Raw genomic sequence first — 23,835 nt, 5'->3', positions numbered from 1 at the left:
CATAAATTCCTCTGAAGGTTCCACACAGTTTAACTTAATGTGGACACATCAAATCTGAAGCTGTTTCTCATCAGTTCATTTTTCTTCCACTCAGTTACAGTGAATTTCTCGACATTAAATAGTCTGGTTTGAGTATCAAACAGATGACGTGTGGCTACACAAACATGTTACATAGTATTATAATGATATATAGGTTAAAACAAAACAGCACACAGAGCATGTGTTCACGCCGTCCCTCAGTGAGGACAGTTACATGTTGTTATTCTCTGAGCCGGTGATATTCAGAAAATAGTCTGCAGCGCCCCCCTCAGGAAAAGGCTGAAAAACTCTGGGGCAAAATCCTGATGGAAGAACATTTAGGCTCTTTTCAGTGATTTTATTTGCGCAAACCTTGAGTTTAAATATCAACAATAACTTTAATGTATAGCACAGCTCATACAGCAAGTGCTGCTCAAAGTGCTTTACATAATAAAATGAGAATATAAACATAAAAGACAGGATAAGATTCAATCACACACACACACACACACACACACACACAGAAATAATACAAAGGTAGGTTTGATACTAATGAATAAGATAAAAGCCACAAAAATACAAGTCTAAAAAGGATAGGTTTTTAGATTTCGTTTAAAGCTGTCTATTGAAATAGAATCTGATGTTGTCTGGAAGGCTGTTCCACAGACGAGGGCCAGTCAACACAAATTGCAGGCCAGTTTGGGGCACAAAAAATCAATTAAAACTAGATTTAATGTTTTTTTAGAGAGTGGTTTAAACAACTAGTAATGTGCTTTGGTATATGCAGGTAATACTTTTCTTAGAACGGCTGATTGTTCGCTCGACTTAACCAAATACATATGGACAGCCAAGTGAAAAGGGAAAGAACTAATATATAATTAGAATGTACGTAAATTTCCTGATGTTTGACACTATGAAGACTATCCGCCACTTTTCATAAAGTGATTTTGCCTGTCTGTAATAACTGAGAAAGCGTCAGAAAATAGCTTCAGTAGACGTGGTGAAGACAAACCCAAAGGCGGCACATGTTGGAGGCTGATGCCTTTGAATTCCTGTGGAGGTATGGTTACACTTTAATCCAGTTAAACACCAATTTAAAGGAATACTTCACCTGCAAAATGACCATTTGTTTATCAGTTATTCACCTGTGTTACACTGAATACGTGAAGAAAACTGTGTTTCTGTCATGCCACCACAGTGAACGGAGAATCCAGAAAGGGTGAACAATCTTCCTAAATTCAAGTAAACGGGGTCACAACAGCAAATCTACCATAAAACTTAAATTAAAAGCCCAGTCCCTTTTACTAGCCCATTGTAGCTACGCATTTTGACAATTAAAGGCCTGTCTCAATTAGACGCCTGGTCTGGTTGCCAAGCAGGTCTTTTTTATAGAAGTTCTTTGGATGTATGAAACCGGACTGTTGACTACCCGCTTGAGCTAATGTTAAATGGACATGCTACACATTGTTAGCTCTGGTGATTTCATTTTACTGAAACCATGAGCACCAGAGCAGACCGTAAGTCATTCAGATTTACCTGCATGAAGAAAAATAAATGGTGACTCCCTTCCTCTGAAGCTGTCATTAAGTCAGTGTATGTGTCCATTACTTGATTACCTGGTAAGTTATTTATATTACTTTAGTCTATAAGGGTCCACCGACCAAAAGTGTTTTTCACATAATTAATCCAGGTTATGAATATTGTTCTAACAGAATAAACTGGTGTGTCAGTATGCTGGGTGCCGTGAAACAAGTGTCATAACATAACACAATTGATGTGTTATTTGAAGCCTCATTTTTATACTAGTATTCATACTCGTTCAAATAAACAACTTGATTGTGTCTCATGATCTTTGCTGAGCAACATTTTTGTGTTAAAGGAATTAAAGGCCTGTCCCTAATATGAGCCTGCTGAGTTCAGTGATTCAAGCAAGTAATAGCGCGGGCTACTGATTGAAGTTTTATGGTGTATCAAAACAGTGTAATTCAAATCTTATTCATCCAGTCGTTTGCTCAGTGCTTCTCAAACTCATAGTTTTTTGCTAAAACAATACAATTTGATTGGCGTGCCTCGCTACACGTGTTTGAACTCGGCTCAAGTGGAGCTCATACGCACGTGCATGCTAAGGCATCCTCAGGGCTCACTATTTGTTGGTGGAAGTGTTTTGTATTGTAACATTATTTTGCAAAAATTCATATTTGGGAAGTACTGAGCGCACAGCTGGATAAATGAGACTTGGATTATATCGTTCAAAATGTTACAATATAAAACCCCTCCATCAACAAGTAGTACACTCTTGCATCCTGAGCGTGTGTGTGTGTGTGCATGTGTAAGCTCTGCATGCCCAGGAACACTTCTCGGCCATGCGGTTTCTGCTGTTTTAAATTGTAATTTTTTAGCAAAAATGGCTGTTTGGGAAGTACTGAGCATATGACTGGATAAGTGAGACCTGTATTATACTGCGTGAGCATATAAATTTTAAGATTTGCTGTTGTTAAACATAGTCCCCAACAAATTTAATTCATGAAAAATGTTAGCCTTTTTTGGATTCTCCGTTCACCAATTCTTTCTTCACAAATTCCTCGTAATACGCAGAGACTAACTGATATACACATGGTCACTATGGGGTGAAGTATTCCTTTAAAGCTGCTGCATTAAGATAAGTCTGGGCTTTTCTGCTCATGCAAATAAGATGCTATCAAGTATGTGTGTGTGTGCTGTGTAATCCTGTTGAATCATAGGATTAAGACAACTCAGGTTAATTACACAGTGAGCATACACGCAGAATTGTGAGCCATTCAAGACTGAACAACTTAAAAATAACATTGATTACTTAGTGAGTTATGACTAAACCTCAGTGTCAATCATACATTACATCACACACACCTGACACGTGAGGCTAAAATTCAACACACACATTGATTTTTACTTTTTTATTGTACAATATTACAATTACATTTGTACAAATCCTGTTCACAAAAAAAAATGCAATTCAGGCTACAAGAAGAAATGTTTGCTGGGGCCTGAAAACAACAATGTCCGTGAGCACTGCACTGAACCTTCACGCAGCAGTGGCGGGTGCATACTGCTGCTGCTGCTGCTTGGAGAGACGGCCACATACACACACAGACATTACATCTGAGGTGGGCTAGCATGGCTTCCTCCAGTTCACCCCACCAGATCTTAAAAACTTAGGAGGGGCAAAAGCAACAGGTTGGACACCAACATCGGTGCAGGTAAAGATCATGTACTGAAACGGCTGCGTAAAAAAAACAAAAAAAAAAAACATGTCTGTGTGTTGTAGTGATAGTGCAGAGGGAACCAGGGGAGAAAGGTTGTTGTTCATTTGTTGTTTGGTCCAGGTCCAATACGTTAAGAAGCCGAGGCGCAGGGTCAGGGGTCGTCAGGCGGAGTTTAAGAGCGGGTGTACTTCCCCCAGATGTGCAGCATGAAGACTGAAGCGATGAAGAGCAGACTCATCACCAGCACTGGCACCGGACCGCTGTCACAACAAAGAGATGCTGATCAAAACACACACACACACACACACACAAAATCCCATCATTTGCTCTAACCCCAACCAGAGCGAGAACCTTAGTGGAGTGGCTGATTTTATTGATGAGCTTAGGAAACAAGGAGGGGCTCTCATCTCTGAAGGAGGGACTGAGTGGGGGGTGGGGTGGAGGGGTGCATCGCTAAGTAGCAGCATTGCCATGCCAACCGTCTCCTCAGCGGCCCCCTCCTCTCCCTGTCAGAAGGCTGTAATTGAGTTGACCTTTCAGAGTGCATCCTTTAATGAAGCTTTGAGGCCAGCGTCTAACGCAGGAACAAACACGCACTCGATACACAGCACTGTATGGCGAGTCTGCCCTCCTTTGACTGCTGAAGAGACGCACTCAATAACCACCACAGCACCATCGATCAACCATAGCCAGCTATGGCCAGGAGACAGAACGCCTCCTCTAATATTAGGCGCTGCAGAATAGAAGTTTATGAGTTTCAGAGTTTTCTAAAAAGTGTGCTTTCCCAACACACATAATTGCGTGTGTGTGTATATAGAGACACACACACTTAAATCAAGCAGATCCACCGCTCAGAGATGATTTGTTTTACCACGGAGGCACGTCTACCCAATTTCCTGCCGTTAAACATTTCGCCCGATTCTACCTGATGAGCATATATAACACTAATGATCGCAAGGGTCAGAAATCCTGAGAATTAGTACGTATTTGGAAGTTAAAAATGTCAGAGGCTAAATTTGTTTGCGAGTGTGTGTGTTCCCGTGTTCTGCTTTTATAAACTACACTTACACTTTGAGGCCTGGCGAGTCTTCTGTGTAGAAGCGCCACATGCCACCGGTGCCTGCCGATCCTGTGGTCCTGCCACCGCTGCGTGTACCGCTGCTGGTTGCTTTCCTGTGGAACACACACACAAAGTCAAGAATATATCAACACTGTTTGAGTGATTCAATATAAGCCATTATCAAAGGCTTTACATGACAACTAATTTCATTTTAAACTGTTAAAATGCCTCATTAAATACTGCTTTTTCCTCTGTAGTAATTATCATGTTACAAAGTACTCAAAGACAGAACAAACAGACGCACCTTTGTGAAAGTCTGACCACTTTAATCCATCTCATCATTTCTTTAAACCAAACATTTTGATCAAATACCATCACAGTCAATGCCATTACACACTGTATTCAGATTGTAACTAAACACCGTAGCTGCTGATGAAAGAGCGGAGTGATTCATGGCCGCTTCACTCGTGTGATGAGATTAAACGGAGGTTAATGAGGTAATGAAGCGGGTGATAGTAATGGGTAATAATGAGAGAGGCAACAGCGAGCCTCTGATTACACACTGATTAAGCCCACAGCACAACATCTATCTGCCGCTCTGATCTACACAGGGCACACAAAAAATAACGGGACGGACTATCTGAAAATCATCAATCACTCTTTACAGTGTGATGACACGGGCAGGTGGGGGTCAAAGCTGGGGGTGTTTGGGAAATAATTACAGAGAACGCGTGCAGGACGAGATGACCACATAACTTATCGCTTGTGTTTCATGTGGTGTCTTCAATGGCTACTTTTTCACAGCGGTGGCAAACATACAGATGTGTGATAAATGAATGGAAAAAATAGAAAGTGTCTTGATGTACAATCAATAGCTTTGGGTGCTTCTTGTCTCTGAGCTCTACTGGAGGGGTGAACTACCAAAAGATATTCCCTAATGTAATGATGATGTGGTCGGGAAGCTGCCCTGCAACAAGTCCGACTAAAACAGATGTTCAAATTGGTTGTAATCTGTCGACTGGGACGACTGTGGCAAAATATTCACATCAATTTTACACTTGTCAAATAATTCCTACCTGGAAGAATTTTCATTCATTATGTAACTGCAGTTATTATGCACCTATAAAGACTTTACACATCTTTTTACTGGATAAAGAGAAGAGGTAAAAGTTTGGTGGACTGTGTGTGTGTACCTCTGTCTGACTGTGGAGCCTGCTGCTCGGGGAGCCACTGTTTTACTTGGGGATCGGCTTGATGCCCCAACATTGGTTGCACTTGCTGCTGGTCCAGGCTGAAGTAAAGACACAAGAGTTAGTACACATGAATAGGATTCATCTCTTTCTGACAGCTGTCTAATCAATGACACTCACCTGTACATGCATACACACTTCCAAACACTTTCACAGCTAAAACTAACCTATTACATTAAAATAGCTTTGATAGTAATGATTGAAAACTTTCATTTTGATTATTATCTTTATACTATTTTTTTTATGTTACAAACTAATGGAAAAGGCCTTGACTACAAATCCACACTGTTAATTGCTTTCAGCTTCTAGTTGTAACATGTAGTCTCACCCAAATATGTTCAGGAACATGTATGATTCATTAATCTAATGCTGTGCCAGCTTTACATATAAGTTTTGGTACTGTTTAACTAGCTAAAAAAGAGCCACGTCCACATATGACGAGCTAACGCTAGCATGCTAGCTAGCAGACAGCAAAACGTTAGCTCATGTCTACCGTTAAATGAGTGCAGTAGAGCTCGTTAGCTTCAACACTGGTAAGTGTTTGAGATGGAGCAGATAGTCTTACCATTTTGTTTTATTTGTCCCGATGTGAGCTGAAACCCTGAGCCCGTCTTCACGCTGATGTCCACGTCAAATGAACAGCAGACAGTCGGTGTGTGAATTGGTCAAAACTTGAGAGGAGATCTCAGAAAGCTGACGATTGTCTAAAAAGGACACGACTGCGAAACACAAGACCAGCGCAGGAGACCGAGCAGAAGCCTGACCGGCTGATCGCATTCACCACAAAAGACACGTAACAAACATTGTCTTAGGGGCTTGTTTTTGTGTCAGTGTAATAAAACATAATTACAAAACCCACAATATTTTTAAAAACTTGAATTAATATGTTTACTTGTACTTTAATTCAAAGGCAGATATTTGGTCCGCCTTGTTTCAGAGGGAGACGTGTCTCACAGGAAGCGCGACCGTTACGTCTAAGAAACAGGCGCCATTGTGGCTCAAACACGGAGCACGATTAGCCTGATCGCGACAGATGATTTGAGCCAACATGGCGTCCAAACGGTAGAGTTTCATGACAGCTGTACACGCTGCAACGGGCGTCTGTACGAGCATAATCACGGGTTTACAAACTCGGACAAGGTAGTGAAAACATCCAAAGGTAACATTAATGCATTATAAGAAGATGGTACGGAGATATATTTATGTTTAGCTACAAAGACAGCTGCACATTTAGTTAAAACGGGTCGTAATTTCACTAGCTACATGGGCTAGCTTCCAAACTGTTATCACTCTGGTAGTTAGCTAGCGTTAAAAACAAGGAGGATAACTTTTAAAGTCAAACTGTTATTTTAATTAGGAGTGTCATGTCTGTTCTTGTTTTCAGCTTGACTTCTCATCCGCAAATTCAGTGCCAGCTAGAGGAAAATGGCAGAGCACTTTGGGACAAGATGATAATCACAATGGTTTGCAGTCAAGGGGTCGATCAATGTGTTATTTCAGAGCCGATTCCGATACAGATTATTAGTTATCAGAAAGACTGATAACCGATATTTGGGGCTTTTGCTGTATAAAATGTAAGCCTTTGTGTCGAAATTCGGACAAACATAAACTCCACAACTCATACACAACTCTTGCTGGAGTTACAGATGCACGATATTTGATTTTTTTTTTTTTTTGCTGTTATCCGAATGTAACGACTCATTTGGCCGATACCCGATACCGATATTGACGTATCTACTTTTTTCCCTACATTATTTTAGTGATCATGAAGTCTCTTCTGTAGTGGAATCACCATCATATTATGCATGCATACTCTTATCGTGATGGCCCACCAGCAGATGGAGACATGAAATTCAGTACGTTATAATCTATGTAATATTCAGTCATTGTGCAATTAAGAAAAAGCATTTTAGCCGATTCGGATATTTTATTTTAAAGCCAGTATTGGCTGATACCGATGGCGTGGCGGCATTATTGTATTATTAAGCATCTTATGTCTTATTCAATGGTTTGAAAAAGATCTTTTCAACATTATCTTTAAAAAAAAAGCCGTTGCGCTTCCACCTTCTATTCATGTATTGCCGTCTGCCTTCCCTGGTGTTCGAATGTATTATACTCTGCTATTAGGCTACACCTCAAAAACGCTAGTTGGCAGTAGGGTGATTATGTTTTAAGTTTCAGTGGAGTGTAATTAAGTTTGATTGACTCAGCTAACACACCCACAACACAAATACAGCATGGTTTAAGAACGACAACATTAAACAAAGGTGCAAAATTAGAAAATACAAACGGGTCCATTGTAGGTTGAGTATGCAGTAGCTAGTCTGCTTTACATCATCTGGTGTGTCAAAAATCAATAATGTCAGTAATCAACTGTTGTTGGTTTTTAAGCTAGAACTCGTCACATCTCTTGGCCGTATCCTTGGGCAGTCTCGTTCCTTGTTCCTCTCCTTGCAGCACCCATTCAACTTAGGTTTCATCCAGTAACTCCTATTAGACTAATGGAGGAATGTTACTAGCAGAAACACCAGGTATTTTTGGAGCTGCATCATATTGGACTGTGATGTTTAACTCGTTCAGTAATATCTGATGTCTTACGTTTGACACACAGCTCCTCTATCTAACAGGAGCAGCTCCACTCTGTGTTCCTCTCAGTCTGTGGCATGGCTGCCCTCAGTGTTGATAAGCACAATCAGATAGTACTGTGGGTGGGACAACAGAGTGGATACTGCAGACAGAGAGATGCCACTGCATCAGAGCTAAAGTGGCACATTTTTCGATTAATTTACATTATCGGCTATCGGATGAAAAAATAACAATTCCAGTAATCGTAAAAATGCTAAATATTGCAGACGATAATCTGTCGATCTTTATTAGGTACAGTTTCTGGACACAGTCGTGCTTCAGAGGTTAAATGTTAGGATTTCAGTTATGCTATAAAACCACAAGAACAAACCCTTGACTTTTGTCAGCAGTGCAGCAGTGAAAAGTTTATCTCACTGGCATGAGAGAGTGTATTCCTAAATCTCTGGTTACTTGTGTTGGAGAGGGTTGTTTGCTTTTGCCATTATGAAGTTTTAGATTGTTTGAAAGCCATTGAAAATGAATTTACTCTGTGATGTGTGTTGGGTTAAAGCAGCCACTTTAAATGTTTAAGCTGTTAAGCAGCCAGTATACCCTTTGTACTTCTGATTTTGGGATAATTAGAAATATCTACCATGTGCTCATCTGTCATTCTACATGATATAGCGATGTATGTATTTATCTCAAACCCTGTCTGCAAACCAGCATTGTCTTGCTGGAAAAGATATTTCAGATTCAATGTGAACTTCATACATTCTTGTGTGCAGGATGGCGCGGGTGGTGTTCCTCCATCCAGACCTTGGTATTGGTGGAGCAGAACGACTGGTGGTTGATGCTGCTGTCGCTCTGAAGTCTAAAGGATGTAGCGTGCAGATATGGACGGCCCATTACGACCCAACACACTGCTTCTCTGAGACCCTTGACCCAGAGCTGCCTGTGGTACGTTAACATGCACCTTACTGTGTAATACTGTCCTTCAAACACACACAACAAAGACAAAATTCAGAAGACACACACACAATGTTTCTGTTACTCATGTAATAGGTATGTGTGGGCGACTGGCTGCCCACCAGCGTGTTTGGCTACCTGCATGCCCTCTGTGCCTACCTGAGGATGATCTACGTGGCCCTCTACCTGGTCTTTCTCAGCGGGGTGGAGTACGATGTCGTCTTCTGTGATCAGGTGAGCCATGTCATACAGGAACTAACTATCTATCTGTTTGGTCATCACTCACTTGAGTCCGTGTGAGCCCTCTGTATCTTGTAACTGTCTCTGATGCTCAGAGAATAGCTTCCATTGTTTACAGGGGGCCCATCTCCCTTTTTGTGTCACGCCTTTTTACTATACCATGAAGCAGACACTCCCTTGCTTATTTTCTACTGTTTTGTCTTCCACACAAATCCGCACAAGTGACACCTTTCTCTCACACATAATTACAGGACAGAGAAAACTCATTATTCCGAACAACTTCCAGTGCAACAGCAGAAAAAACATCACTTCTTAAATGAATAAAACCGCAGTCAAGCAAAACATGTCTTGCAAAGGTCACATACAGCTTTTACAGACAGTATTTGTCTTTATTTGTGGTTAGATTGTTTACTCAAACAGTCAGTTTGTATTACCAAATGTTAGCCTATGTCATACATTTCTAATCTTAATATTGACTAATACATTCTTTATGATTTAAAGGTCCAGTGTGAAGGATTTAGAGGGATATATTGGCAGAAACGGAATGCAGTCAGCATGCTTTCTGTAGTGTATAATCACCTGAAAATAAAAACAGTGTTTTCGTTACCTTAGAATGAGCTGTTTATACCTACATAGGGAGCTGAGGCCTGTGCTATGAAGCAGGATTTGGAGTTAGCAAGGTTACTTCAGGGTTAACTCTGCGTTCCACAAAGCTGGTTCTCTATTTACCGTGGCAACTTACGCTGAACAGCCAACCTGCTCCGGAACAGGTTATGTTGTGATCACAGCCTGTCAACACCCGACCTCTGACCAATCAGATCACCGAAGAAAAAAGTATCCATGAATGAAAGTCTGGAGTCTCAGGTAAAAAAGAGGAGTCTACATGCTGTTATAGGTCAGTTGAGTCATTTCGGTGTTTGCCACATTTGGGTCAGATAGACCTCATCAGTCATAACTACTTTTCCACCCTTTACTTCAGCAGCAGAAACAGTCTGATGTTACTTTAAAGTGTTTTATGTGACATATTCAGAGTAGTTTCATCATTGTGCAACTAAAGAGCAAAAAATACTCTATATTAACGTCACATACAGTATGTCCAAATGATACCTACACGTATTTAAAGTCTCAGCCGACGGTGACTTTATGGATAGTATTTCCAATATTTCTACATTTCCATTATAAGGTCACAGGGTATCATTTACATTCCACGCCACTAACATTTTACTGTTTTACAGTCGCAGACACCTTCAGTACTGTTTCATCTCATATGATATGAAGCAGCCTCCTTTATTAATGGTTCTGATGATGTTGCTTGTAATTAACGCCCCCGCCTCTCTCACATGAACGCGCTCGTGGCTGGATAGGAAAACCCAGAGTTGACTGAACTAGTTGATGACCAGCTTTGTAGTACTGGTTATCCAGACGGCCAATGTGACGGGTTAGTCAAGCTAGATAACGGAAGATATCCTTGGTAAGTTGAACTGGCTTCGTAGTACAGGCCTCTGGTCCTTGTCCATGAAGTACACCATAGGCCCGTTTCCACTGAAGAAGTTCCTGGTACTGTTTGGGGGGCAAGAACGTCCTCTCGCTCGGCCCTCTCAACTGCTGTGTCTCCACTGAGAGAGCGGAATAGGAGGAAGATTCCTGTAAAGTTACCGGGCTCTGGATGTGACGTAATCGTTGCGCGACCATTTTGACCGGGGCGACGTAGGAGAGTAGGGACGTAGTTAGCTGTTAGCCGTTAGCGGTGTCTGTATTAACGCAATAAATGGTCCGTGAAAAAAATATTTTTTCCAGCGGATGTCTTAGTTACAACATGATTGAGCTAACTGGAGTAGTTTCATGTCGTATCCGACAACGGGAGGCTTTTAACAGATGACGTCCTGATGTTAGCTTTGCTGCTGCTGTTAGCTGTCCCTGTCAGCTGCAGCCACTGATGCTTTCTAGACATCGTGATTTCCCAAAACTGAATAAATACCACGCATAGCAACACAAAACTGCTTTGCTAGCTCAATCATGTTGTAACATATGTAACATGTATATCCACTGGAAAAAATATTTTTTTCACGGACCGTAGATTGAGTTTAGGGCTGCCATGATTAGTCGACTAATCGATGACTAATCGACTATTAAAATAATCGGTGACTATTTTAGAAGTCGACTAATCGGTTTGAGTCATTTTTCATAGAAAAGTATTATAAAAGTACCCCAAAATACTCTTATTGCAGCTTCTTAGTTAAGATATTGGCAGTTTTACACACTCTCCCATGATGGTGAACTAAAACCCTTTGGCGTGAGTACGAAACAAGACATTAGATGATGTAATTTTGGGGTTTGGGCGAGACAGACCAACATTTTCCAAAATTTTAACACATTTTTCGATAAAATGATTAGTCAACTAATCGGAGAAATAATCGACAGATTAGTCGACAATGAAAATAATCGTTAGTGGCAGCCCTAATTGAGTTACTGAGTTATTACAGACACTGCTAATGGCTAACAGCTAACGGTTAGCCCAGCTAATCTATAATAACCATAGTAATTACAAAATGTCACATCCCGCCTTGAGTATATCCAATCAGCACCAAGTAATCCCCAAGCCCCAGCCAGGAGTCTCTCGGGCCATTCTGAGTACCTACTCCGAGGCAGGGACTTGTTTAGCCCCTGTAAAAGTTCCGGAACTCTGTCCTTCGGGGGTGGTTCCTGCGGTGGAGACACGCACCAACGGCCCCGGCCCCGTAAAATTACCCTGAAGTTCCTGCGGTGGAAACGGGCCTCATGTTGTGTCTACAGTTACCCAGCATGGACAAACCAAACACTGGATCTTGATAGGGCCATTTGTGTTTTCACGTCAGCCACCATAGTTAGCAGCCCCTCTGTAACAAGCGGCATCAGAAAAACACTGACTTTCTTTAATGTGAGGGCGTATAAGGTTTACATTTTTGTTTTGTACCCCTTTCATTCCACCCCAGGTGTCAGTGTGTATCCCGGTACTGCGACTGTCCCGTCGCAGGAAGAAGGTTTTGTTTTACTGTCACTTCCCAGACCAGCTGCTGACCCAGAGGAAGTCGGCCCTGAAGAAGCTTTATCGTGCTCCCATCGACTGGCTGGAGGAACGTACCACTGGCATGGCTGATATGGTACGTAACGGCTGAGGACTGAAGGCTGCATTGTTCTGTCGGGTGTGATGGTCTGATTGCAGGGCAGGACTGTGTCACTGTTATAATTTTGTTTTATCCGGAAGGAAAAGCTAATTAATATAGCATGGTGGTAGAAAATGATGTAAAGAAAATACACATAAATACAGTAAAAAAATACCAGACATGTCATATATAAAGTTATATATTAATGAAACAAACTGAAGTAGTTGTATGTGATTTTCAGAAGATGCTTATGATGTGACCTGAGGGTTTTAACGACCCTCATAGAACATCCTGTGTCAATTTGTTCACAGATTTTGGGAATGGCCAGATTTCAGGCTGAGTCTAAAGGAGACTCTTCCTCCTCTTCATTTCCTAAGTGAATTAAAGGTCCAGTGTGTAGGATTGAGGGGGATATATTAGTATTTTCTTTAGTGTTTGATCACCTGAAAGTTTTTGTTACCTTTAGAATAAGCCATTTATATCTACAGAGGGGACAGGTACAGAGGAAGAGACCTCTGTTGATGATTCAGCTCCCAGTACAAACCCCTTAAACTATGAACACTTAAGGAATCCTCAGCAGGAGTTCACACTTGGCTGGTTTCAGCTGGTTACAATCTGCAACCCTCACTGCTAGATGCCGCTAAACTCTATACACTACTCCTGAATATAATGAAAATAAACAAATCCCCATTTTTCTGGGGTTTATAGCAACATAGGTATAGATCATGCATAGGATTAACTATATATTTACCTGTTAAAGGCTTCCTTCAAGGAGAAAAAAACAGTAAAGAGAAGTGAAGTTTCACCTCCTGACTGAGTTTGGCTTTTGATGCTGCTGAAACTACTATGTAATAGAATAAATCAAAATATAAGGTGTATTAATTTTAACAGCTTGTACAAACTAAAGTGATTATTTAAAATGCGATACAGCCTGATCTCTGCAGGCAAGCTGACGTAAAAGCTCAGGGCTCTGGTAGAAAAGAAAATGACATTTCGATTTTAGTCTAGACTTTAGGATAACCAAAGACCGCGGGCTGTCATCCTACTCATAGCAAATTAAAATGCCTGCTCCATATGTGAGATCCTTACAAACTAATCTCTCTGTACTTCCTCTTAGATTGTGGTAAACAGCCAGTTCACCGCAGGCATCTTCAGAGAGACCTTTCGTGGTCTAACAGGAGTCCAGACAGACGTCCTCTATCCTTCCCTCAACACGGGTACCTTTGACCAGCAGTCCAGTGAAGCACAGGGCCTGGAAGGGCTGCTCCCTGAGGGAACCTCCTGCCTGTTTCTTTCTCTCAACCGATATGAGAGGAAGAAGAATCTGGGGCTGGCTCTGGAGGCTCTCGCAGTCCTGAGGAGCAGCCTTCCTCCTGGCCAGAGAGCAGGTATTCACCTGGTGGTGGCGGGGGGCTACGATGACCGAGTTACTGAGAATGTTCAACATTATACTGAGCTCAAAGAGCTAGCAGCGCAGATCCACATAGAGGACTGTGTCACTTTCCTGCGCTCCCCCTCTGACTCACTGAAGGTGGTCCTGCTGCGGGGCAGCGCAGCCGTGCTCTACACCCCGAGCAGAGAGCATTTTGGGATAGTTCCCGTAGAGGCAATGTACTGCTGCTGCCCTGTTATCGCGGTGAACTCCGGGGGCCCCCTGGAGAGCGTGGCAGATGGGGAGACGGGCTTCCTGTGCGAGCCCACGGCAGACGCCTTCTCTAAGGCCATGGAGAGGCTCGTGAAGGAACCGCAGCTCCGCAGGGACATGGGACAAGCTGGGAGGAGGAGGGTACAAGATAAATTCTCTCTTCAGGCCTTCTCAGACCAGCTGTATGGGTACATTGTCAGGCTAAGCGAGTGATGTGAAAGCTGGAGGAGGCAGGTGGAAAAATGACCCTCTACCAAACTGTGGATTGTCTGTGGACGACTGGGGACCGCAGTGTGTGTGCAGGGAGGCAGTGGGGGTGTTATGAGGACTCAGAGGACAATCAATCAGCATTCCCCTGGAGGGGTTGCTGAGAGGAAAAAAAGGACGGAATCTCTATACCAATTAAGAAAAGAGTAACGAGTTTACATACCCTATCTCTGGAAAAATACCACACCTGCAAGTGTGTATGTGTGTGTGTGCGTGTGTGTGTGTGTGTGTGTGTGTGTGTGTAGCAACGCTGCAACCCAGAGCCTAGCAAATGAGCGCACCAAAAGGATTGATTGTTAGAGTGAAATGTTTTGCACTGTCTATTTTTTTTTTCTGTTACTTTGCGACAGTAATCTTTGTCTTTGTGTGTTTTCGGAATGAAGAAGAAGAATGTAGTTACCACCATGTGCTGGTGCACAGTCGCAGATCGATAAACAGGAGGCTTTCCACTACTTCCTGTCCACCCAGAGCTTTGTTCCCCTCCTCTCATTCAGAAGACGCTGGCCTGTTCATGACTCTTGCGGCAGTGTGGAGGTTATTAGTAGATGATAGAGAGTGTTTGGCTTTAATAGAGGTCTGGTTGATGGGCAGTGTGGCTTTGTCTGGGTCATTATCAACGAGGAGAATAGCAGAAGGTCATTGTGTCTGCGCGCTGGCCTCCTCAGCCCTCCTACTGTATAGAAATGCTCTTATTGACATTCCTGAAGTCTTAATAAACAAGAGGACACATACTTTCCTGACTCTTGTGGGGTTTGCTTTGTTGCTAAGTTTTTTTGGCCTTTAATAGACTTTGGTAAGGATTTACTGGGTGAGTGTTGAGGCACGGAAACGTTGTTAATGTTGTGCCATCTTTGTTGTTCTTTTTCATTGAACAGCTTTGATTTTGCCTTGAGTTGTGAAATGAAACATTCTCAGACAATGTAGCAGCAAAGAAGTTTTATTTTTGCTTATTAACAAAGTCAGTGTGACCCATGTACGCAAGAGGCACCGTAGAAGATCTTAAGTTTCTGTCTCCATCCGTTGTGTCATTATCATTTGCAGAGTTTGAGTTGTATCCCCATTCTTTTTCTGGAAAGGAATCTGAAAAAGAGTAAATTAATAAATGAATAAATACATGAATAAATGAATAATAGGAATGTTAAATTACCAATTAGCTTTAGCCTCCTGAGACCCTGTGTCCTCATGAGGACATTACAGTTTGGGAGTACTGGACTTTATGGTTCATTCTGTGTTACTTCGGCCTGTTGTCCTCATTCCTGGACACTTTTTTGTGCAATTTAGTGGCAGTAAGACCTAGGGCTGTCCTCGACTAAGAAGTTTCCTCATTTATGGCCATTAGTCGACAAGTCGCCGGCACGTTTACAATATTAATTTAATTATTAAATTATATATTTTAGGCAGGGCAACACAATGGTTTGAGTTGAAGGTGTGAGAAAGAATAGTATCAGTAACATTGTTAACACTGTGCTACATTACAGAGAAATACAAAACCGTACTAATGAACCTTCATTAATATAGGCCTATATTTTATCTACAAGTGCACGTCACACACTGAGCGAGCCGCCTGTTAATGACGCTGTGGGCTAATGGGCATGTAGCTACTTCCATGTTTCAGATGATACGTCATGTTTGTAGTCGACCAATGAAGATGAGTTTACATATCACCTTGGGTTCGTCCTTCACCTTCTCAAAATGATCCCACACTTTGGATTTCCTGCCCAACATGTTATTAACTAGCCTGTGGAATAACTGCAGGTACCAGCCCTGGAAATTAGAGGCCGTACACATGCCGTGTCTTTACCACCTGGAAAACTGTGCTACTCTTGTGTTTTTTTTGTGCCAACTATCAAGAGCGCGGCAGCAGGTTGCGTCTGAGGTTGCTAAACAACCATAACAAGCACCGTATCATAACCTATTTACCTGAAAGTGCAGAGCTGATCTTCTTCCAGGAGCTGTTCATAAGTGTGTAGACCTGTCATCTGTGGGACAGATGTAAAGCTCTGGGTAGTCCTGCACTAACATGATCAACTGTTCCATATTTATCAGACTGGATATTTACAGAAGAAGAGAAAGATATCTGTCAGCTGTGATTGGTTTGTAACATGACTCCTGTCTGACTGCTGAGCGTGGTCTCTTCCTGTGTCTGTTTTTATTTTATTTTTTTTAAATCTGCAACTAAGCGACGAATGAAATCTTGCCAACTAATTACCTTTCTGGTCGACTAATGTTTGGTCGACTTTTAGGGGGCAGCCCTAGTCAGAGCACAATACACTAATCCATGTGAAAACAAGATGGCAGCCATCTCTGCCAAGTCAGTCTGCAGCTGACCTCGACCCAAAAGTGGACAAGGTCCAAAACCTGATCAAATTTAATGGTTGAAACTTGTTTTTATACCAATACCAATCAAAAGTTCGGGTCTCAGGAGGATAGATGCGATATTTACCACACATTGGGCCTCATACAGCAACATACTCTGAAGTTTCCCAGTTATTTTTCTCTTAATTTTCTGTTAAGACAAAAAAATAAGGGCCCAACTCCAGATGCTCCAAACGTCTTACCATCCAAATCTGTTCTTACCCAGGTGTGCTGAATGATGAACCCCACTTGACCGTAAGTAACCTATCAGCATAGGTAATGATGCCTAAACACTATATAAGGGTAGCTGTTGTGCCGCATGCAAGGACTCTGGCACGTGGCCAAGAACTGAAGAGACACCTCCAAACAAAGGCTGTAACAAGAAGAACTTCTGCAGCAGTGAAATCAATGCACTGTTAAACAAAGTAAACATGATTTTCCAGCGTCTCAGTACTGGTTTTACAGGAAAACCAAAAACCCAGCAATAGCAAAAGATTTGTGAAGCTCTAAATGCCACGGTAAAGGAAGTATTCAGATCCTTTACTTAATACTTTGTTATTAGTAAAAGTCCTGTGTTGAAAATATGACTTAAGATTAAGTATGTAAATACAATCAGGGAATCCTAAGTGCTATGTCATTGTTGTCTTATGTCAACTGGACTTGCTTGAGTTCCTTGAAGACGTTTCACCTCTCATCCAAGAGGCTTCCCCAGCTGTAACTCTGGACTGGTGCGGAGTCACAGGCTTTAAACCCTTACAGAGTCGTTAAGGTAATATGTTCTCTGAGTTTCAGAGTTGTTCCAGCTTTAGAGATGTTGTTTTGTACTATCAGGGAGATGTATCCAAATATAAAAAGTAAAAGTACTCAGTGCTGAAACATTTAAATCAATTTCATCAATCAAAATAATTAAAAAGGAAAAGTATTAAAGGGATAGTGCACCCAAAAATGAAAATTTAGCCATTATCTACTCAGCCATATGCCGAAGGAGGCTCAGGTGAGGAGAGAGGAGGTAGCAACACAACTCCACCTAATGGAGGCTGACAGCGCCCCAGATTCAAATGTCCAAAAACACATAATTGAAACTACAAAATATCTCCATACTGCTCGTCTGTAGTGATCCAAGTGTCCTGAAGCCCCGACATAAAAAGTTGTTTGGAAAAACGTCATTTGAACTCTGTTTTTAGCCTCATTGTAGCCTGTAGCTCTAACTGCCTCTCTGTGCACTGCGAGATATTTTGTGGTTTCAATTATGTATTTTTTGGACGTTTTAATCTGGGGCGCCATAAGCCTCCATTAGGTGGAGTTGTGTTGCTACCCCCTCTCCCCTTGGATCTCCGCAAGTGATGTGAGGACTTCACCTGATCCTCCCTCGGCATATGGGTGAGTAGATAATGGCTGAATTTTCATTTTTGGGTGCACTATCCTTTTAAGGCCTCATATTTGAGACGCTGGAACCATGAAATGTTTGTGCATGAAAAACAATCTAAATGATTATCAGGATAGTTGCTAATTGATTTTCCAATCGATTAACTAATTGTTTCAGCTGTGATTGTAGATTTTCATGGTTTGTGTGCAAAAATCTTAATTTGAAAAGTAACTAGGAAATAAAGTTAGCAAATAATTGCAGTGGAGGTAAAGGACAATATTTCCCTTAAGTGTAGTGGAGAGAAGTAGAAAGTACCTCCAATTTCTTATTAAGTACGGAATTTGAGTAATGTACTTCCAGCACTGGTCAGCAGATGCACGGTAATTGAAATTAAAAGAAATTGGGATCAATGGATTTTATGATTTTCATACATTGTTTTATGTTCTTTAAACTTAAAACTTGTGTTTCCTTATGTTGGGCAACAATTTGTGAACTGTGAAAATGAGATGTTTTCTCCTGTCTTGGTAAGAGTGCTAACGAGCACTATTTAAATATTGGTGAATCCCAGAAATCAGTGGATACAAACAAAAATACTGTAAAACCTCAATTAAACACCCAGTCCCTTTTACTAGCCCGGTGTGGCCCTGTCCCAAATATAGGCCTGTTGATTTCAGTGATTTAAGCAAATATTAGCCCGGGCTACTAATTGAAGTTTAATGGTAAGATGATTTGTTGCTGTCCTGCATGAGACCCATTCTCTTTCAGGTGTCGTTGAACCAACCTGGTTGCAGACAGCGTTGCCATATCGAACAAACGTGGCGAAGTGCTCGCTGTTGAAGTTCAGCAGGTCGTAGTTGAACTCCTGGTGCAGAAAAGTCTCGCAGCGATTCTGCATCATTTCCTGCGGAGACGGAACCAGGTTGTGCTTGTTGTTGTTGACCCTGATGCGAGTTCCTGGAGGAACTTTGATTTCCGTAATGAGCTGTGTGCAGATCCTGGTCTTCCTCAGAACACGCTCACCTTTCGACTTTGGAACTATTTGCTGGAGGAAGCTGCGGCAGGCTCTCTGTGTCATGTTCTCATCTTACAATCACGGGGAGACACATAAAGAAAGTGTTTGAAAATAAACAATTCAATCAAATAAACCTGGTATAAGTGTTTAAGTTTAAGTGTGTATGCATACAGCAGCTTCTTACCTCCCACTCCAAAATGGATAACACGGCCGTCTCCAACATAAACACCCCAAAGAGACAATCCTGACCACGGGTGTGCAAACTCAATCATGTCTCCAATCTCTGCTGTGGACACACTTGGATCAACCTAAAAGAAACAAGTGCAAAGTTTGAGCAGCGCTGGGAGTCCACACTCTGAAAAAAAAAATCCACTGGTTCAACTTAAAGAAATTAAGGGAACAATTTGCATGCATCTTTTTAAGTAGTTCCAACCCGGTGTTATAATTTGACAAACTCAATCAGGTCAGTATTACACAGGTAATTTGCTTTGACTTCAAAAGGTTTAATTAAGTTGAACCAATTTAATATTTATATGAAAGTTGTGGTGATATTAAGTGGTCAAATTATTTTATTCAAGATATTCTAATTTATTTATTTTTGTTCAGTCCTACTCAAAAATCATAAATGCTTATCCTCTAACCCCATGAATCATTTTTTAGAGTGTATACATCCTATTTTAACACACGGAGTTCAAATGAGAGGAAATTTACATTGAGGGTGGAAATCTGGGAAATTGAAAGATGGTGGACAAAATAATTTGACTGTTTTTGAGGCCCAACCTGAAACAATAAAGGGGACAGTGAATGTGAGACAGTATGAAGCAAAGCTGAGCTGCAGCAGTAAAGAAAATCTTGAAATAACTGGACTCAATATGAGAAAACTCATGTTGAGATTCACAGAAAGACAAAGAAACAGAGATGAACATTTATTTAATTGAATAATAACCAAGCAATTAAATATATGTTCATTGGACAATAGTGTGGTGTGCAAACTCTGTTTCTCCGTCTTTTACACGACCCCTCGTCCAGCACGTCGTGTTCATCGGCTGGATGTGTGTACATTTATAATCCTTTTTGAGAATTACACATAAAGCTGAAGCTATCAGTTTCCTTGTCCCCAAAATACTTCTACTTTGGAATACCCTCTTCTTAAACTGGTCAGCACCTAAATATACACACACCTCACCAGGACTTCAGACACTGCCGCATCAAGTTAAACATTTCTGTATATATTAGATAATACTCACCTGTCGCCATGTCATTTGAGAAAAAAGGCTGTTCCAGTTTCCCAGAAGGTCCATTGTTGCTGTGAGCTGAAGTCAAGAGACGCTGGACTGAAGTGCATTTTCCAATTATTGGGAGGCTGTAACCAGGTTGTGTAACAGCTGAAACGCCGTCATTAGTCGCAGATAGCCTTGACTGTAACTATTCAAGATGATAGGGAGCTTAATATGTTACTTATTAATCTAATATGTGCTCTATTATTCCATCAGGCTCACTGTGAGCCAGTCATTCAAAAGTAAATTATGCTGATCTTTGCTTCAGTTTGTTTAAAATGTGTGGTTGACCTGCATTGAGTTTGTAATTCCCACTCCTCACATTGATTCAGACATTTCTTCAGAGTCAATTTCAGAAGCTGAAATGCAAAGAAACCAACAGCGACGCTGCTTGTTTTTCAGAGCGGAAAATTATTTGTCCCTACAGATCCAATTAGTGCAGGTGGCCTCGGTTTAATGTAGGTGTAGTATTTGGAATATCACAGTGATAGTTTGTGTTAGTGATGCTGAGAGTTCTGATGTGTGCAAGTAGAATAAAATTTACATATACATGTAAACTGTTTTTATTCAAAATCCAGGTTCTGTATAAGCGAGGAAATCCAGTTCCAGATATTTCTAACTGTGACATTTGTTGTTGCTAATTAATTGCTCATAATCTTTCACATATAAATAAGATTCGCCATGAGATTCGTCAAGGTCGACTGTGAGGATTTAGGGGCATCTGTTGGCAGAAATGGTGTATAATATTCATACCTATGTTTTCTTTTGTGTATAATAACAGGAAAACTTTTTATCCTAGAATAAGCCGTTTATATCTACATACTGAGCAGGGGTCCATCCCAAGTCTCTTTAATTACTGCTAGTTATCTTACCTAGCTGACTTTGCTAGCTGTTTAGCCCCTCCCACCTAGGCAAAAATGCGAGGAGCTAGCGCTAGGAGCGATGAGCAAGCATTGTCGGTTTAAGAGACATGAGACGTCCTTTCCACTGAAGCGTCACGTGAAGTGACGTCTATTCCTGATGATGGTGGCACAGCTGGATCTGCTGCATAACGGAGCCAGCGTTTGGCATACATCCCAAGTCACATTATATTCGCTGATCAAAGCTGTAACCCCCCCGCCGTCATGACTTTGGTCACACAGTTTTGCATGTATTACCATTGTTATTGAGTCATTTCTGCTCACCATCATTCAACAAGTCAGCTGCTGAATGAATAAGACATATCAGACCTGTCAGTCTGCCTCAATCAATCAGTTTTATTTATAAAGCCCAATATCACAAATCACAGTTTGCCTCACAGGGCTTTACAGCATACCACATCCCTCTGTCCTTAGGACCCTCACAGCTGATCAGGAAAAACTCCCCAAAAACCCTTTAATGGGGAAAAACGGTAGAAACCTCAGGAAGAGCAACTGAGGAGGGATCCCTCTTCCAGGACGGACAGACGTGCAATAGATGTCGTACAGAACAGACCAACATGATAAATTAACAGTAATCCGTATGACACAATGAGACAGAAAGAGAGAGAGAGAGAGAGAGAGAGAGAGAGAGAGAGAGAGATGCAGGACAGACGGTAATGACAGTAGCTTACAACAACATTAATGAAAGTAATAATATTAATTAATATTAATATTAATAGGCTAATTAATATTACCTACAAGCTATTAAACATTCCACTCACATGACATGTAGGACAATTAATGATGGGCAAATGTGTTTGTGTGTGTGTTCAACACGTGTGGTTCTGGACATGAGCAGCTGCACATTTAACAGCCACACATCACCGACAGTCCGCTGAACAACGCAACAGGTTGTGAATGAAATAAACTTAATTACAACATGACAGTCTTGCACGAAATATCATTAACGTTACTCTTTGTAGTCACGTAAACATGTGAATTACAGCGTTTCATTGCAAAGAATGCATGTAGCGGGTACACTAGCGCTGTTTCTCTGCAATCTCGTTCAAATGAGACAGACGTAGGGGGCGGGTATTTATACGTCATGGCGTTCAGCTGAAAAACTCTTCCGGATAGGAAGCTCTCGACCATCCTAGCTTGTAGCTGCTTAAAGCTTGCTGCTAGCTCCTAGCGCTAGCTCCTCGCTGCACAAATAAGAGACTTGGGACGGCCTAGAAGATGGCGGACCTCGAACGACTTCCGGTTCAAGCGAGGAGCTAGCAGTAGCACTATAAAAATACGAGACTTGGGACGGACCCCGGGTCCTCTTCCACAGTCAGCCATGTTGTTTCTACAGTAGCCCAGAAAGGACAAACAAAACACTGGCTCTAGATAGGGCCACTTGTGTGCTTGCATTTTTGCATCAGCTACCGTAGTTCTCCGACACATTTGGCGCACACTAAAAATGTACGTATGGACACAAGCCAAAAATGGTGTGTGCCAAAAAATATTCAACAATATTTCTACAACCAGGTTTCCACCTTACCATCTGCATGGCCATTTTCCTGTCTCCAAAATGTTTGTTTGCATGGGTTACAGTTTCTCCAATCAAGTCTGTTTTTACACCTTTTGCGTGGGAAGTGGTGTACACTTCTGTCAAGCCTCGTTTTGTGCGTATGCAATACTTATAAATGAGACTTTTTCCCTTGGAGGGCCAAAACTGAAACTTAATGTTGGGCCACGAGCCAAAAGCAAATGCCTAAGCTGCAAAATGGTACATTGATACTAGTTCCCTTAAGGCCTGGACATACTTTACACATTATACAGTACGTCCACGAACAGCTGCTGCCACACGCATTCCTGTCCTATTCGTAGTACAACTGAGGGTCTGTGTCACCCCCAGCAGTAGATGGGAGGGCAGGGAGGTGAGCTTACTGTCCTCCCATCTACTGCCAACACTGGGTGAAACTGAAACTAAGAAGATGCTGCTGGACGAACTTGGACTTCTTGAACGAACTGTTCACCCGCCTCACAGACAGAAGGCTGCACAGCCTCAAAGCCAAAACAACAAGGCTGCAGCTTCTTCCCAGAGGCTGTGAGCCTTTTGAACCTTCTGGCTTAAAGCATGTCCTCTGCACTTTGTACTGCTGCGACTGCATGCGGCTGATGATGCACTATTGTGCACTTTAACATGCTGCTGTGTTCTATTAATTATAGGGTTTTATGTTATCTCATCATTTATTATAGGTCTATCTTACAATGTTTTGTATTCTGTATGCTGCTGGACCTGGGTAATGAATTTTGTTCCCTCATGTTTTTAACATGTTTGAATGACAACTGAACCGCGAACCTTGAAACTAACCGCAGTGTTTTGGATTGGACAGGAGTGTGGAACATGAGATTAGAGCAGTGGGTGCTAATAATCAGGGATCCTACTATCTGAAGAAACATTGTAAACAAAAATAAAGCGTTGTAAACACCAATTTATATTACAATATTAAAAAATTATTTTTAAAAACATTTTCACCAG

General features: G+C 41.6%; 3 protein-coding genes across 7 annotated transcripts in view; 1 reads left to right on the top strand and 2 right to left on the bottom strand.

Annotated features, from left to right (window-relative positions):
- Nucleotides 1-16,520, top strand: part of alg2 (ALG2 alpha-1,3/1,6-mannosyltransferase) — a 113,216-nt gene extending 96,696 nt beyond the window's left edge. For 3 of the 5 annotated variants that reach the window (XM_078171520.1, XM_078171521.1, XM_078171522.1), the window contains 4 exons: nt 8,921-9,092; nt 9,198-9,335; nt 12,314-12,481; nt 13,602-16,520. In XM_078171520.1, the coding sequence (XP_078027646.1) occupies nt 8,921-9,092; nt 9,198-9,335; nt 12,314-12,481; nt 13,602-14,342 (1,219 nt within the window). In that variant the 3' untranslated portion in view covers nt 14,343-16,520. Of the gene's footprint in view, nt 1-6,560; nt 6,730-8,920; nt 9,093-9,197; nt 9,336-12,313; nt 12,482-13,601 lie in introns of those variants that run through there. The other 2 variants (XM_033641103.2, XM_033641104.2) reach the window with 2 other exon arrangements.
- Nucleotides 2,937-6,296, bottom strand: sec61b (SEC61 translocon subunit beta). Its single transcript, XM_033641108.2, has 4 exons — nt 6,136-6,296; nt 5,514-5,611; nt 4,329-4,433; nt 2,937-3,520 (listed from the first exon to the last, which is right to left on the bottom strand). Exons 1-4 carry the CDS (start codon nt 6,136-6,138, stop codon nt 3,433-3,435), a joined length of 294 nt encoding a protein of 97 aa, XP_033496999.1. The 5' UTR covers nt 6,139-6,296; the 3' UTR covers nt 2,937-3,432.
- On the bottom strand, nt 15,318-20,533 carry LOC117266146 (phospholipase A and acyltransferase 2-like). The gene is made up of 4 exons (XM_033641106.2): nt 20,377-20,533; nt 19,314-19,437; nt 18,899-19,200; nt 15,318-15,476 (listed from the first exon to the last, which is right to left on the bottom strand). Exons 1-4 carry the CDS (start codon nt 20,428-20,430, stop codon nt 15,396-15,398), a joined length of 561 nt encoding a protein of 186 aa, XP_033496997.1. The 5' UTR covers nt 20,431-20,533; the 3' UTR covers nt 15,318-15,395.
- Nucleotides 20,534-23,835: the final 3,302 nt, after the last annotated feature.

The sequence above is a fragment of the Epinephelus lanceolatus genome, chromosome 10 (genome assembly GCF_041903045.1).
Source record: "Epinephelus lanceolatus isolate andai-2023 chromosome 10, ASM4190304v1, whole genome shotgun sequence".
NCBI lineage: Eukaryota > Metazoa > Chordata > Actinopteri > Perciformes > Serranidae > Epinephelus > Epinephelus lanceolatus.
The sequence above is the reverse complement of the archived record's forward strand: the minus strand, read 5'-3'. Positions and strand labels throughout refer to the sequence as shown.

Excerpts from the sequence above, each read along its gene's own strand:
- LOC117266146 (XM_033641106.2), bottom strand. The coding sequence starts at position 20,430 with ATGGACCTTCTGGGAAACTGGAACAGCCTTTTTTCTCAAATGACATGG. Across the intron at positions 19,438-20,376 it reads CTCAAATGACATGGCGACAG|GTTGATCCAAGTGTGTCCAC; the intron begins GTGAGTATTATC and ends TGTTTCTTTTAG. Across the intron at positions 15,477-18,898 it reads GCAACGCTGTCTGCAACCAG|ATTCCTTTCCAGAAAAAGAA; the intron begins GTTGGTTCAACG and ends ACTCTTTTTCAG.
- sec61b (XM_033641108.2), bottom strand. Across the intron at positions 4,434-5,513 it reads GGCTCCACAGTCAGACAGAG|GAAAGCAACCAGCAGCGGTA; the intron begins GTACACACACAC and ends TGTGTTCCACAG. Across the intron at positions 3,521-4,328 it reads GACTCGCCAGGCCTCAAAGT|CGGTCCGGTGCCAGTGCTGG; the intron begins GTAAGTGTAGTT and ends TTGTTGTGACAG.